Genomic DNA, 14,873 nt, shown 5'->3' with positions numbered 1-14,873 from the left:
TCCGGGAGCCCGTTCCAGCCTGCGGTGGAATACATAGCAGTAAAGGAGCAGGAAGAGCAGATGCGGACTCCTGCTTTGAAAGGTTTAGATGTGAAGTGGGGCACAGCTCCCAAGATGCTGTGTGGTGGGGCCAGGGGTCTCCACTTCTAACAGGCTCCTGGGCAGCTCTGCTGCTCCTGGACCAGACTTGGTGGAACAGAGTGAAACGGTGGTCTTTGACCAAAAATGGAGGTAGCAGTATAGACTTGAAGCCGGGTGTGACGTTCATCTGTGTTCAACAGGCATTGATTTATTGTGTGCCTATTGGGTTTCTGACTCTGGAAGTAACAAGGATAATGATAACCTAGTTCCTGATGGTCATAACACGTGGTGGTAAGTCTCGGATGCAAGTACGTACAAGTAGTGATGGAACCACAGAGGTGCTGACACCTGAGCCAGGCTTGGCCGCTGGGACCCAACAGCTGTGTGTGAGATGGCTTTGAAGGCGAGGCGGGTGCAGGTCACAGTGAGCCTGGAGGCCACCCTCACTGTGCTCCTGCCCTCAGGCCCCAGCTCCACCACTAAGTAATGTCTCTACAGAGATGTTTCCTGGTTAGGGTCTTGGTTTCCCCACAAACTCTCACTGCAATGTCTTCTGTCACCATTGGCCCAATTTCTTCAGCCTCATGCTCAATCGTGTTTGTGGAAAATGCTGATTGTAAATGATGATGCTTTTTTTTTTTTTAAACTTTTTTTCCAGTGGTTTGAGAGATGGCAGTTTATTTATTTATTTATTTATCTATTTATTTATTTATGGCTGCATTGGGTCTTCATTGCTGCGCGCGGGCTTTTCTCTAGTTGCGGTGAGTGGGGGGCTACTCTTCATTGCAGTGCACGGGCTTCTTATTGCGGTGGCTTCTCTTGTTGCGCAGCGCAGGCCATAGGCACGAGGGCTTCAGTAGTTGTGGCACGCAGGCTCAGTAGTTGTGGCTCGCGGGCTCTAGAGCGCAGGCTCAGTAGTTGTGGCACACGGGCTTAGTTGCTCCACAGTATGTGGGATCCTCCCGGACCAGGGCTCGAACCTGTGTCCCCTGTGTTGGCAGGCAGATTCTTAACCACTGTGCCACTAGGGAAGTCCAATGATGATGCTTTTTAAAGCCAGAATTACAGCACTGAGCTCAGAGCCCAGCACAGGGCGTGTTCCATAGCTGGCTACAATGGCCAGTCACTGCAGCATGGCTGTGGGGGATTCATCTCAGCTCTGCCCTCAGAGTGTGATCACTCGGCGCACTTTTACACCTCCTCAAACCCCAGTCTGCTCGCTAATAAAATGGGCAGCAGCGCTGACATGGGAAGATCGCCGTGAGGTTAGAGCGCAGGTGGCAAAGGTGGAGTGTGTGGAGCGTGGAGATGGTGGGGCCAGGGTCCTAGCCCAGGTCTTTGGGCTGCTTCTGCTCTCTCCCCACTTCACTGACTCATCGCACAGGTAGGCTCGGGATGACCGCTCGCTGTGGGTGTTGCGCTGGGTGCTGACCTTACACCCCAGCTCTTTCTGCAGAGGGTCACCCTCTTCTCAAACTAGCATCTCGCTCCTCTGCATTTGAACTGTATTTGTGGTAGTGCAGGGTAAATACAAATCTAGAGTAAAAATGATTTTTCCTGAGTGCAAAAGGGAAAGGGTCTCTCCTTTACCCTTTCTTAAAGCATCTACTCTAAAACACTTCTAAGTTGTCTTTTTGAGATCTAGGTAAATGTTTTTATTTATTTTTAATTAAAAAAAACTTTTTTGGCTGCGTTGGGTCCTCGTTGCTGCGCGCGGGCTTTCTCTAGTTGCGGCGAGCGGGGGCTACTCTTTGTTGCGGTGCCTGTGCTTCTCATTGCAGTGGCTTCTCTTGTTGCGGAGCACGGGCTCTAGGTGCGCGGGTTTCAGTAGTTGTGGCACGGGAGGTCAGTAGTTGTGGTTTGTGGGCTCTAGAGCGTGCGGGCTTCAGTAGTTGTGGCGCATAGGCTCAGTAGTTGTGGCTTGCAGGCTCTAGAGTGCAGGATCAGTAGTTGTGGTGCACGGGCTTAATTGCTCTGCGGCATGAGGGATCTTCCTGGACTAGGGCTCGAACCCATGTCCCCTGAGTTGGCAGGCGGATTCTTAACCGCTGCGCCACCAGCGAAGTCCTACATGAATATTTTTAAAGGCTAAGTAGGCCTTTGGCCAGTTGAAGAACCCAGGAATGTTTTTTCTCAGGGACATGGGAGCCATCTTTTTGAAACATTATCCTAACTTACAGGGAGCACCTGGCTTCAGGCTGCAACCCTACCTTCTATGGGAATGAGAAATATATTTCTCCTTTGGACAAAGACAAGTAGCGAACCCAAGTGGCCACTCCAGTTGCCGGGTTAATTTAGGATGAGCTCTGACAAGCGGTGCTGTCAGTCCGCTCACTTGACATCCGGGTCTCTAGGGTCGCACCTGCCTGGCTACATAAAGGGTTGGATTTCGTGGGGTCTTCGAACCCCGCAGCGGACTGCCTGCGAGGGGCCTCACGTTCTGGTTTAAGGCCTTTCCACACCTGCTTCTTCCTTCCCCGCCCCACTCCGCGGAGAGACTTGTTGGGCTGGTGGAACACACACACTGTTCCTTATTCTTCCCAACAGTGGGAACCAGCATGGCTAGAAGGAGCTTTGGGAAAATTTGGACCACCTGACCAGTAGGAATGAGCCCCGCCCCCATCCCCACAGTGGCTCCGGGGGGCCTCGCCCCGCCCCCCGCCCCCGCCCCCGCCCCGCTGCGTAGTTGGTGTCTGCCTCAGGCACGGCTACTGCCAGTCCCTCCGCGCAGCCGTGGTGCCGCCGCTCTCGTGATGGGCGGGCGCCCCGCCCAGTCCCGACCCGCCCACTCCCTAAATGCCTGGCACGCTGCGTCCACACGCCCCGCCCCCCCGCGGAGCGGAGCATCCCGGCCCTGGAGCTTCCCCGGGCCTGTAGCACCCCGGGACGCGCTCTGTGTGGGCGGCGATGAGGGTCTGGAGCTCGGAGCATGTGTTCGGGTGAGCCGGCTGCGGCCGCAGTGGGTCCAGACTGGCCTGGGCCTGGGCCGCGGCCTCCGGGAGGGCGGGCTCTGTCCCTCGTTGGGCCGCGCTGCGGGCAGTGACCTGAAAGGGCCCGGGGTGGGGGGACCGCGTCTTCGCCCCCGCCGGCCTGGCCTCACGTCGCGTGGGGCTGTCACAAGGGGCGGGGGCGGGACCCGCCGAGTGGCTGATCACGGCCTCCAGAGGGAGCCGGCGTGGGCACGTGGGGGCTTTGGCCCTGAATGCACTGTGGGCACGGAAAGCCTCCAGCTGATTAAAAGTGCCCTCGTGACCTAGGCGGTGTTTTCTCTTGTCACTTTATCTGTGACACTCTGAGCTCATTCTTTCATATTTTTTAAAGGAACTAAGATATTTAAATTCTTTGATCCCACTTAGAACAGCATTTCGTTTTTTAATTTAAAAAATACTGCATGAAATAGAATTGTCATCCTTTGGCCTTTTCATGTAAAATTATAATGAAAATTTATCAGTGGGTTAAAAACCTCCAAAATTATTTTAATGAAATCTTTAGACTTGATGGGATCCAATTTTAGTGTTGATTTTTGTACAGCCTGCAGCCTGTAGAAAAATCTCATCTGGGGTTCCATTCCCAGACTGACTCCAGCGATTTTCTCAGTTCTCCCAAAGATGGGGCATGGCGGGCACTATCTGGATGCAGAGGGGACAGGTTAAGTTCCTGCAGATGGTGGATGCCCAGGCTGTGCAGCTCAGGCCAGGACTGCCCTACAAATTCAGGAAATGTTGGTCGACAAGCAGAAGTGAATTGTCAGCTGTGAAAAGTCACTATTGATAATATTCACCCATTTAAATCATACAATTCAACGACTTTTAGTAAATTTACATAGTTGTACAACATCTCCGTAGTCCAGTTTTAGAACATTTCCTCATCCTGCAAAGACCCCTCATGCCCATCTGCAGTCACTCTCCACTCCTCTCCCCAGCCAGATCAGTATCTGCTTCCTGTTTCTATGGATTTGCCTTTTCTGGACACTTCACATAAATGCAATCATACACCAAACCGTCTTCTGTGTCTGGCTGCTTTCACTTAGCATGATTGTTGAGGTTCATCCGTGTGGTAGTGTGCATCCTTGCTTCAACCCTCACTTCATTCATTTTGTGTCCCTGGGACGTAGTAGGTGCTCAGAGAGGGACCAAGGAATATCCTGGGGAGCAGATGTCCTTTGAAATGAGGGCGACTGTCCACCAGAGGAATTCCCGTCAACCCCTGAGCTCCTGTGGACTGGGCACAGATCTCCTCCCATTGATTTTTGAACTTAAACGCTAAGCGCCATGATGAGAATTGACAAATGTGGAAGACAGCTGTGGGGAGGTCACGCGGCTGCCAGGGCGGGTGACATGATGCTGTGTGGCAGCATCACATCTGCAGGACGGTACAGATTTGGAAGCCTGGCTTTCTAGCTGAGCTTACCGTGGAGTTTTCCCCTTGCTTAGTCCCTTGAAATCCCTGATTTTTTTCCTCTGAGGATTACACACCTTTTTCTTTCTGTACTTGTTTTCTGTTTATATGTTTGTTGAATATTTGATTGGAAATTAATAAATTTACTCTTGAAAGGCCAAAAATAATCAGGCACAAAGACTCTAAAAAATCTTTTTTATTGAAATACAGTTGATTTACAAGGTTGTATTAGTCCCCCCCCACCCCCTGCCGCACCACAGACATGTGGGATCTTAGTTCCCTGACCAGGGCGCAAAGTGCGCCCCTGCAGTAGAAGCATGGAGTCTCAACCACTGGACCACCAGGGAAGTCCAACAATGTTGTATTTGTTTTAGGTGTACTGCAAAGTGATTCAGATATATATATATATACTCTTTTTTAGATTCTTTTCCATTATAGGTTATTACAAGATACTGAGTATAGTTCCCTGTGCCATACACAGGTCCTTGTTGGTTATGTATTTTATATATAGCAGTGTGTATATTTTAATTCCCAACTCCTAATTTAATTCCCTACCTTCCCCGTTTGGTAATCATAAGTTTGTTTTCTATGTCTGTGAGTCTATTTCTGTTTTGTAAATAAGTTCATTTGTATCATTTTTTTATTAGATTCCACATATAAGCAATATCATATGATATTTGTCTTTGCTTGACTTTTACTTCACTTTGTATGATAATCTCCAGGTCCATCCATGTTGCTGCAAATGACATTACTTCATTCTTTTGTATAGCTGAATAGTATTCCGTCGTGTACGTATACCACATCTTCTTTATCCGTTCATCTTTAGATGGACATTTAGGTTGCTTCCATATCTTGGCTATTGTAAATAGTGCTGCAGTGAACATTGGGGTGCATGTATCTTTTAGAATTATAGTTTTCTCTGATATATGCCCAGGAATGGGATTGCAGGATCATATGGTAACTCTATTTTTAGTTTTTTGAGGAACATCCCTACTGTTTTCCATAGTGGCTGCACCAATTTACATTTGCACAAACAGTGTAAGAAGGTTCCCTTTTCTCCACACCCTCTCCAGCATTTGTTATTTGTAGACTTTTTAATGATGGCCACTCTGGCTGGTGTGAGGTGGTACCTCATTGTAGTCTTGATTTACATTTCTCTAATGATTAACAATGTTGAGCATCTTTTCATGTGCCTATTGGCCATCTGTATGTCTTCTTTGGAGAAATGTCTATTTAGGTCTTCTGCCCATTTTTTGATTGGGTTTTTGTTGTTGTTGTTGTTATTGAGCTGTATGAGCTGTTTGTATATTTTGGAAATTAATCAGTTGCATCGTTTGCAAAATTTTCTCCCATTCCGTAGGTTGTCTTTTTGTTTCGTGTTGTTTCCTTTGCCGGGGCACGAAAGCTTTTGAGTCAAGTTTTCCTCCATTGTTCACACACCGAAGAAACCCTGGGCACTGGAGATCAGACAGAGCTGAGAGCAGTATAAACTCCCACAGAAGTGGAGAGCCCTTTGGTTTCAAGTAGATTAAATAGTAGTGGAAAATATAGGACCGAAATAGAAACATATAGAAAGGGGCACTTAAAAATTAACAGGTTTGTAAATGCAGGTTTATAAATCCCATCCTTACAGCATTGACTGAGGTTTCAGGTGGACTATAACAAAATGTTTAATAACAGCCAGTATGAGTAGATTCCCAGCAGAGTCAAGGCCGTACACTGCTTGGATTCCAGCAGCTCCCAGGAGAGGTCTCTAGTAGGCAGTGTCCCTCTCAGGGAAGTAAGGAGGAGAGGCTGCCCTAAAGCAGGCTTGCTCTCTGGTCAGGAGGAGGGAACCCCCTCCCTTTTTAAATAAGAGAAATGGAATGTTACAGGTAGGAGGTGAAGTGCCCACTGTCCCCTCCTAGTGCTGTTCCCTCCTCTCTCTCACAGGCGGTCATGATTGTGAACCTGGTGGGTAGCCTCCTGAAGGTATATGTTCCATAAACAAAATGTAGTATTGTTTGTTTTTTTTAAATAGAAATCACTGGCACCATCTTGTACAGATCTTTTCAGTTTCCCTTTCTTCTCAACAGTGTGTTCCTGAGATCTGTGTGTGTGTGTGTGTATCTGTTTGAGATCTGGGTGTATGCATGTACACACACACATTTGTATCTCAGCTGTATAATATTCTAATATTCCATTTATTCCATAAAGAATATGTCACCATTTTTTCTCTCTCTTATTGAAGGGACATTGTTTCCCCCTTATTACAAATCATGTTGTGGTGACCACTCCTGTGTATATTTCTGGGTCACTTAATCAAAGGCCTACTTAGGCCAGAAATCCTCAAACTCGTCAGCAGTAGGACCTCTTTACACTCTTAGAAAATATTGGGGACCCAAACAGTGTTTGTTTATGTGGGTTAAATCTACTAATATTTACCATATTAGAAATTAAAACGGATAAATTTTAAGATATTTATTAATTTATTAAAATTAACAGTAATAAACCCATTACATTAACATAAATAACATTTCTTAAATTTAAAAAACCTGTAGTTTCCAAAACCCCTCAAAGTAGTGAGAGTGGCACTGTTTTGTTTATTTTTTCCCAATTTCTATAATGTCAGGCTGCATAGACACTTTTTTTATTGTCAACAGATTTTATTTTTTTTAATTTTTAATTTTATTAAAAAATAATTTAATTAATTAATTTTTTGGCTGCGTCGGGTCTTAGTTGCGGCACGCGGAATCTTCGTTGCAGCATGTGGGATCTTTCATTGCAGCACCCAAGCTTCTCTCTAGTGGCACATGGGCTCCAGAGCGTGTGGGCTCTGTAGGTGCGGCACGTGGGCTCTCTAGTTGAGGCACACAGGCTCAGTAGTTGTGGTGCGCAGGCTTAGTTGCCCCGTGGCACGTCGGATCTTAGTTCTCCGACCAGGGATCCAACCTGTGTCCCCTGCATTGGAAGGCGGATTCTTTACCACTGGACTACCAGGGAGGTCCCTGCATGGACGCTAACTTGATGGTCCTGTCGGCTTCTGCATTCAGTGTTTGCAGTCTGTTGTTTTGGTTGAAGTAAATGATTAAAATCCAGCCTCACACTATATGTGAGTAAAACCTAGTTGGCAAAGATATTTCAAAAGTCTTTAAAAGTAGTCGTGGTTGTTCTTTGCTACTGCAACGAAACAAGCAGTAGTTTCTCAAATTAATTGCAGTGTAAAATCTGACACCACGAAGACCAGAGTAACTGGCCCGTCTCATACTTTGAATGACTCCTTCTCCCATGTGATCTGTGATGTCTTACACTGGTCACTTGGCTGTGTGGGTCACCGGGTACAGTGTGGGGCAAGCAGCAGGCCCATGGTAGTGATGCAAGTTTTCTAAAATTTCAGTTTTCACTTAGAAGCTCAAGTTTTATCTTTGGCAGCAAATGCCATCAGGTGTTTTCTTCCAAGTGACAGGCTCACTTCATTAATCTTTGAGAAAATGCCTGTCCGACACCCATGTCTGAGTGACCACAGTTTGTGGTCAGTTGTTTCAAGGAGAAGTGGTGGCTGGGGAAGCACAGTAGCTGGGCTGCCACCCCTGTGGCTGCCAGTGCTTCCCGACCAGCGAGGCCTCCCGCGTCCTTTCTGTGCCCTCGCTCAGAACCAGGGATCCAGGTGTAGTAAAATGAGTCCTTTTACTCTCTCATCAGGGATGGGCCCTGAGTGCACAGCTCAGCAGTGACCACCATGCAGCCTTGGCCCGGCTGTCACTCCTGGGGAGAGGCTGGCAGTCTGTGGCCTGACTCAGGCTCCTGCAGCTTCAGCTGATGTCATGCAGCCAGAAGGGCAGGCCCTCCCAGCAGTGCCCAGGCTCCCGGGGGGGCCAGAGAGCCCAGCTTTGCGGGCCTTGCTCCAATAACCACTGGGCTGGCCCGGGGTCTCTTGGGGTCTGAGCACTTTATCTTTTTTTAAAAAATATGTATTTACTTTATTTCATTTCATTTCCATTCCATTTCATTTTATTTTATTTTTTTATTTCATTGCGCTGGGTCTTAGTTGCGGCAGGCGGGCTTTCTTTTTTTTTAAAATAAATTTATTTATTTATTTATTTATTTATTTTTGGCTGTGTTGGGTCTTCATTGCTGCAGGCGGGCTTTCTCTAGTTGCGGCGAGTGGGGGCTACTCTTTGTTGCGGTGTGTGGGCTTCTCATTGCGGTGGCTTCTCTTGTTGCAGAGCACAGGCTCTAGGTCCGGGGGCTTCAGTAGTTGTGGCACGCAGGCTCAGTAGTTGTGGCTCGCAGGCTCTAGAGCGCAGGCTCAGTAGTTGTGGTGCACAGGCTTAGCTGCTCCACAGTATGTGGGATCTTCCTGGACCAGGGCTCGAACCTGTGTCTCCTGCATTGGCAGGCGGATTCTTAACCACTGCACCACCAGGGAAGTCCCCACGCAGGCTTTCTTAGTTGCGGCTCATGGGCTCCTCACCTGTGGCCCGCAAGCCGCTTAGTTGTGGCATGTGAACTCCCAGCTGCAGCATGTGGGATCCAGTTCCCTGACCAAGGATCAAACCTGGGCCCCCTGCATTGGGAGAGCAGGATCCTAACCACTGTGCCACCGGTGAAGTCCCTCCTTCAATTTTTTTTTTTTTGGACTCCTTATTATGCACGTTATGCAAGAGTGGAGACTGGAATAATGAGTGCAGTGCCCTCCTGCAGGCTAACAGTGCCTCTCACAGATGTCTGGTCTCACGTGCCCCCATCCCCTGCTCCTTCCCCTGGGTTGTTGTAGGCAGGTCCCAGGCACCCTGTGTCCTCACCCCACTTCCTATTTCCGACACCCTCACTGAGCATAGAGTTGCCTTGTTCTTCCTCTCCAATGCCCCCAAGTGGGACCAGCAATTGCCCCCTCCCTGGCTGCCAGCCCAGCCGTGTGCCCCCAGCCCCCAGTGCTGCTGCTGGCCCGTTCCTGCAGGATGGGCACGGAGGCCTCCCTGGTGCGGCTCACAGGCCACCATGCTCACCGTGAGCCTCGGCCAAGGCTGGGGATCTTTATCCCGAGGATGAACTTCAGCAAGTCTCCCTTCTGCCTCTCCCAGGAGTGGGGCCCGTTCACATGTCCACCTGCAGGCCTGTCTTCCTGCTCCCACGTCCTCCTGACACTTGACATTGCCAGACTTCTCAGCTTTTGCCAGTCAAATGAGTATTGGGCTATTTTCTTTAACCAAGAAGTGTGTGATACTGACTTGTGTACTTAAACCTTGTAATTTAAAAAATATTATTTTTAAAAATAAGTAAATTTATTTGTTTATTTAGTTTTGGCTGCGTTGGGTCTTCATTGCTGCGCGTGGGCTTTCTCTAGTTGTGGCGAGTGGAGGCTACTCTTCATTGCTGTGCGTGGGCTTCTCATTGTGGTGGCTTTTCTTGTTGCGGAGCACGGCCTCTAGGCGCGTGGGCTTCAGTAGCTGTGGCACACAGGCTCAATAGTTGTGGCACACAGGCTTAGTTGCTCCTCGGTATGCAGGATCTTCCCAGACCAGGGATCGAACCCGTGTTCCCTGCATTGGCAGGCGGATTCCTAACCACTGCGCCACCAGGAAAGTCCCTAAAAAATATTATTATGTTTATCTTTTTCCTGCATCATTCTGTTGATGTCTGGAAATTATTTTTTATGTGTTTTAAGCATATTGTATTTAGTTGAAATCATCAATTAGAAAGATGCAGAGTTTCTATATAAAAGAAGCATTGTGTGATATGTGCTTAATACAAATATTTATCAACTTTTAGATAATTTCAAGTAATTTTAGAAGGCAAACCCTATTCTGCCTCAAGTAATGATTTTTATGGGAACTACTCTGGGGAACTTGACTTACAAAGCTCACAGCTTATTTCACTGGGCAGCCTCCATCCCCCGCCTCTGCTCTCATGAGTATGTGGATTCTCCCTCCTTCCCCAGAATTGTCGACTGTGCCCCTGACAGTTCTTTTCCTGAGAAGAAAGGCTCCCTGTCCCCTGCAGAGTGATCAGGACCAGCCTCATCTCTGCTCCTTTATTCCTTTATGTTGGAGCTGGTGGACATGTTAGCGCAGTGACACGATTCCACAGCTTGAAAAAGCATTTCTTTGTTAAAGAGCGGGGCTTCTGGACCTGACAGTGCAGAGGCCATGCGTGTGACAGAAAGATCGTGGAGTAAGGGCTGGGAGGCCCAGCTCTAGTCTGTGTCTCATTGCTAGCTTTTTGACCTGGGATGAGTGTTTTATGAGGATAAAGTAAATTCATGGTCAGTAAGTTATATTTAAAAAGGACATCAAAGATGAAACAGAAACCTTCAATATGTTCATAATCTTTGATGTTTAATTTAGTAATTTCATTCTAGAAATTTACCCTAAGGAAAAAGACGTATGTTGAAAGGCTGGTGTGAACCAGTTTGCCCTGCTGCCTTCATTGTACAGTGAAGGTTGGACACGATCAAAATAATCCGCCAGAGGAGACTGGTTCAAGATGGTGGAGTAGAAGGATGTGTGCTCACTCCCTCTTGTGACAGCACCGGAATCACAACTAACTGCTGAACAGTCATAGACAGGAAGACACTGGAACTCACCAAAAAAGATACCCCATATCCAAAGACAAAGGAGAAGCCACAATGAGACAGTAGGAGGGGCTCAATCACAATAACACCAAATCCCATAACTGCTGGGTGGGTGACTCAAAAACTGGAGAACACTTATACCACAGAATTCCACCCACTGGAGTGAAGGTTCTGAGCCCCATGTCAGGTTTCCCAACATGGGGATCCGGCAACGGGAGGAGGAATTCCTAGAGAATCAGACTTTGAAGGCTAGTGGGATTTGATTGCAGGACTTTGACAGGACTGGGGGAAACAGAGACTCCACTCTTGGAGGGCACACACAAAGTAGTGTGTGCATCGGGACCCAGGGGAAGGAGCAGTGACCCCACAGGAGTCTGAACCAGACCTACCTGCTAGTGTTGGAGGGTCTCCTGCAGAGGTGGGGGTAGCTGTGTCTCACTGCAGGGACAAGGACACTGGCAGCAGAAGTTCTGGGAAGTACTCCTTGGTGTGAGCCCTCCTGGAGTCTACCATTAGCCCCACCAAAGAGCAGGGTAGGCTCCCGAGTTGGGTCGCCTCAGGCCAAACAACCAACAGGGAGGGAACCCAGCCCCACCCATCAGCAGACAAGTGAGTTAAAGTTAAACTGAGCTCTGCCCACCAGAGCAACACCCAGCTCTACCCACCACCAGTCCCTCCCATCAGGAAACTGGCACAGACCTCTTAGATAGCCTTATCCACCAGAGGGCAGACAGCAGAAGCAAGAACTACAGTCCTGCAGCCTGTGGAACAAAAACCACATTCACAGAAAGATAGACAAGATGAAAAGGCAGAGGGCTATGTACCAGATGAAGGAACAAAATAAAACCCCAGAAAAACAACTAAATGAAGTGGAGATAGGCAACCTTCCAGAAAAAGAATTCAGAATAATGATAGTGAAGATGATTCAGGACCTCAGAAAAAGAATGGAGGCAAAGATGGAGAAGATGCAAGAAATGTTTAACAAAGACCAAGAAGAATTAAAGAACAAACATCTAGAAGAATTAAAGAACAAACAGAGATGAACAATACAATAACTGAAATGAAAAATACACTAGAAGAAATCAATAGCAGAATAACTGAGGCAGAAGACCGGATAAGAGACCTGGAAGACAGAATGGTGGAATTCACTGCCACGGGACAGAATAAAGAAAAAAGAATGAAAAGAAATGAAGACAGACTAAGAGACCTCTGGGACAACATTAAATGCAACAACGTTCGCATTATAGGGGTCCCAGAAGGAGAAGAGAGAGAGAAAGGACTCAAGAAAATATTTGAAGAGATTAGAGTCGAAAACTTCCCTAACATGGGAAACGAAATAGCCACCCAAGTCCAGGAAGCGCAGAAAGTCCCAGGCAGGATAAACCCAAGAGGAACACGCCGAGACACACAGTAATCAAATTGACAAGAATTAAAGACAAAGAAAAATTATTGAAAGCAACAAGGGAAAAATGACAAATAACATACAAGGGAACTCCCATAAGGTTAACAGCTGATTTCTCAGCAGAAACTCTACAAGCCAGAGGGGAGTGGCACGATATATTTAAAGTGATGAAAGGGAAGAAACTACAACCAAGATTACTCTACCCAGCAAGGATCTCATTCAGATTCGATGGAGAAATCAAAAGCTTTACAGACAAGCAAAAGCTAAGAGAATTCAGCACCACCAAACCAGCTCTACCACAAATGCTAAAGGAACTTCTCTAAGTGGGAAACACAAGAGAAGAAAAAGACCTACAAAAACAAACCCATAACAATTAAGAAAATGGTAGTAGTAACATACATATCGATAATTACCTTAAACATGAATGGATTAAATGCTCTAACCAAAAGACACAGGCTTGCTGAATGGATACAAAAGCAAGACCCATATATATGCTGTCTACAAGAGACCCACTTCAGACCTAGCGACACAAACAGACTGAAAGTGAGGGGATGGAAAAGATATTCCATGCAAATGGAAATAAAAAGAAAGCTGGAGTAGCAATACTCATATCAGATAAAATAGACTTTAAAATAATGTTACAAGAGACAAGGAAGGACACTACATAATGATTAAGGGATCAATCCAAGAAGAAAATACAACAATTATAAATGTATATGCACCCAACATAGGAGCACCTGAATACATAAGGCAACTGCTAACAGCTATAAAAGAGGAAATCGACAGTAACACCATAATAGTGGGGGACTTTAACACCTCACTTACACCAATGGACAGATCATCCAAACAGAAAATAAAGAAACACAAGCTTTAAATGACACACTAGACCAGATAGATTTAATTGATATTTATAGGACATTCCATCCAAAAACAGCAGATTACACTTTCTTCTCAAGTGCACATGGAACATTATCCAGGATAGATCACATCTTGGGTCACAAATCAAGCCTTGGTAAAATTTAAGAAAATTGAAATCGTATCAAGCATCTATTCTGACTACAATGCTATGAGATTAGAAATGAATTACAGGGAAAGAAACGTAAAAAACACAAACACATGGAGGCTAAACAATACATTACTAAATAACCAAGAGATCATTGAAGAAATCAAAGAGGAAATCAAAAAATACCTAGAGACAAATGACAGTGAAAACACGATGATCCAAAACCTATGGGATGCAGCAAAAGCAGTTCTAAGAGGGAAGTTTATAGCTATACAAGCCTACCTCAAGAAACAAGACAAATCTCAAATAAATCTAACCTTACACCTAAAGGAACTAGAGAAAGAAGAACAGACAAAACCCAAAGTTCGTAGAAGGAAAGAAATCATAAAGATCAGAGCAGAAATAAATGAAATAGAAACAAAGAACACAATAGCAAAGATCAATAAAACTAAAAGCTGGTTCTTTGAGAAGATAAACAAAATTGATAGACCATTAGCCAGACTCATCAAGAAAAAGAGGGAGAGGACTCAAATCAATAAAATTAGAAATGAAAAAGGAGAAGTTACAACAGACACTGCAGAAATACAAAGCATCCTAAGAGACTGCTACAGCAGCTCTATGCCAATAAAATGGACAACCTGGAAGAAATGGACAAATTCTTAGAAAGATATAACCTTCCAAGACTGAACCAGGAAGAAATAGAAAATATGAACAGACCAATCACAAGTAATGAAATTGAAACTGTGATTAAAAATCTTCCAATAAACAAAAGTCCAGGACCAGATGACTTCACAGGTGAATTCTGTCAAACATTTAGAGAAGAGCTAACACCCATCCTGCTCAAACTGTTCCAAAAATTTGCAGAGGAAGGAACACTCTCAAACTCATTCTATGAGGCCACCATCACCCTGATACCAAAACCAGACAAAGATATCACAAAAAAAGAAAATTACAGACCAATATCACTGATGAACATAGACACAAAAATGTTCAACAAAATACTAGCAAACTGAATCCAACAACACATTAAAAGGATCATACACCATGATCAAGTGGGATTTATCCCAGGGATGCAAGGATTCTTCAATATATGAAAATCAATCAATGTGATACACCATATTAACAAATTGAAGAATGAAAACCATATGATCATCTCAACAGATGTAGAAAAAGCTTTTGACAAAATTCAACACCCAATTATGATAAAAACTCTCCAGAAAGTAGGCATAGTGGGAACCTACCTCAACATAATAAAGGCCATATACAACAAACCCACAGCAAACATCATTCTCAGTGGTGAAATACTGAAAGCATTTCCACTAAGATCAGGAACAAGACAAGGATGTCCACCTTCGTCGCTGTTATTCAACATAGTTTTGGAAGTTTTAGCCACAGCAATCAGAGAAGAAAAAGAAAAAAAAAGAATCCAAATCAGA

The 14,873-nt window shown here is 45.7% G+C and overlaps 1 protein-coding gene across 30 annotated transcripts in view; it reads left to right on the top strand.

Moving 5' to 3' along the window:
- The window catches only part of PRELID3A (PRELI domain containing 3A), an 87,192-nt gene that overhangs the window by 23,915 nt on the left and 48,404 nt on the right, over nt 1-14,873 (top strand). For 28 of the 30 annotated variants that reach the window (XR_009497362.1, XR_009497364.1, XR_009497363.1 and 25 more), the window contains exon 1: nt 2,887-3,020. The exons of the other annotated variants lie outside the window; for them this stretch is intronic. Coding sequence is in view for 24 of the 28 variants with exons in the window: in XM_059895405.1 (XP_059751388.1) it covers nt 2,989-3,020 (32 nt within the window). In the remaining 4 variants the exon portion in view is untranslated. Of the gene's footprint in view, nt 1-2,886; nt 3,021-14,873 lie in introns of those variants that run through there. 30 annotated transcript variants of the gene reach the window in all.

This window comes from Balaenoptera ricei, chromosome 14 (assembly GCF_028023285.1).
Source record: "Balaenoptera ricei isolate mBalRic1 chromosome 14, mBalRic1.hap2, whole genome shotgun sequence".
Taxonomy (NCBI): Eukaryota; Metazoa; Chordata; class Mammalia; order Artiodactyla; family Balaenopteridae; genus Balaenoptera; species Balaenoptera ricei.
The sequence above is the reverse complement of the archived record's forward strand: the minus strand, read 5'-3'. Positions and strand labels throughout refer to the sequence as shown.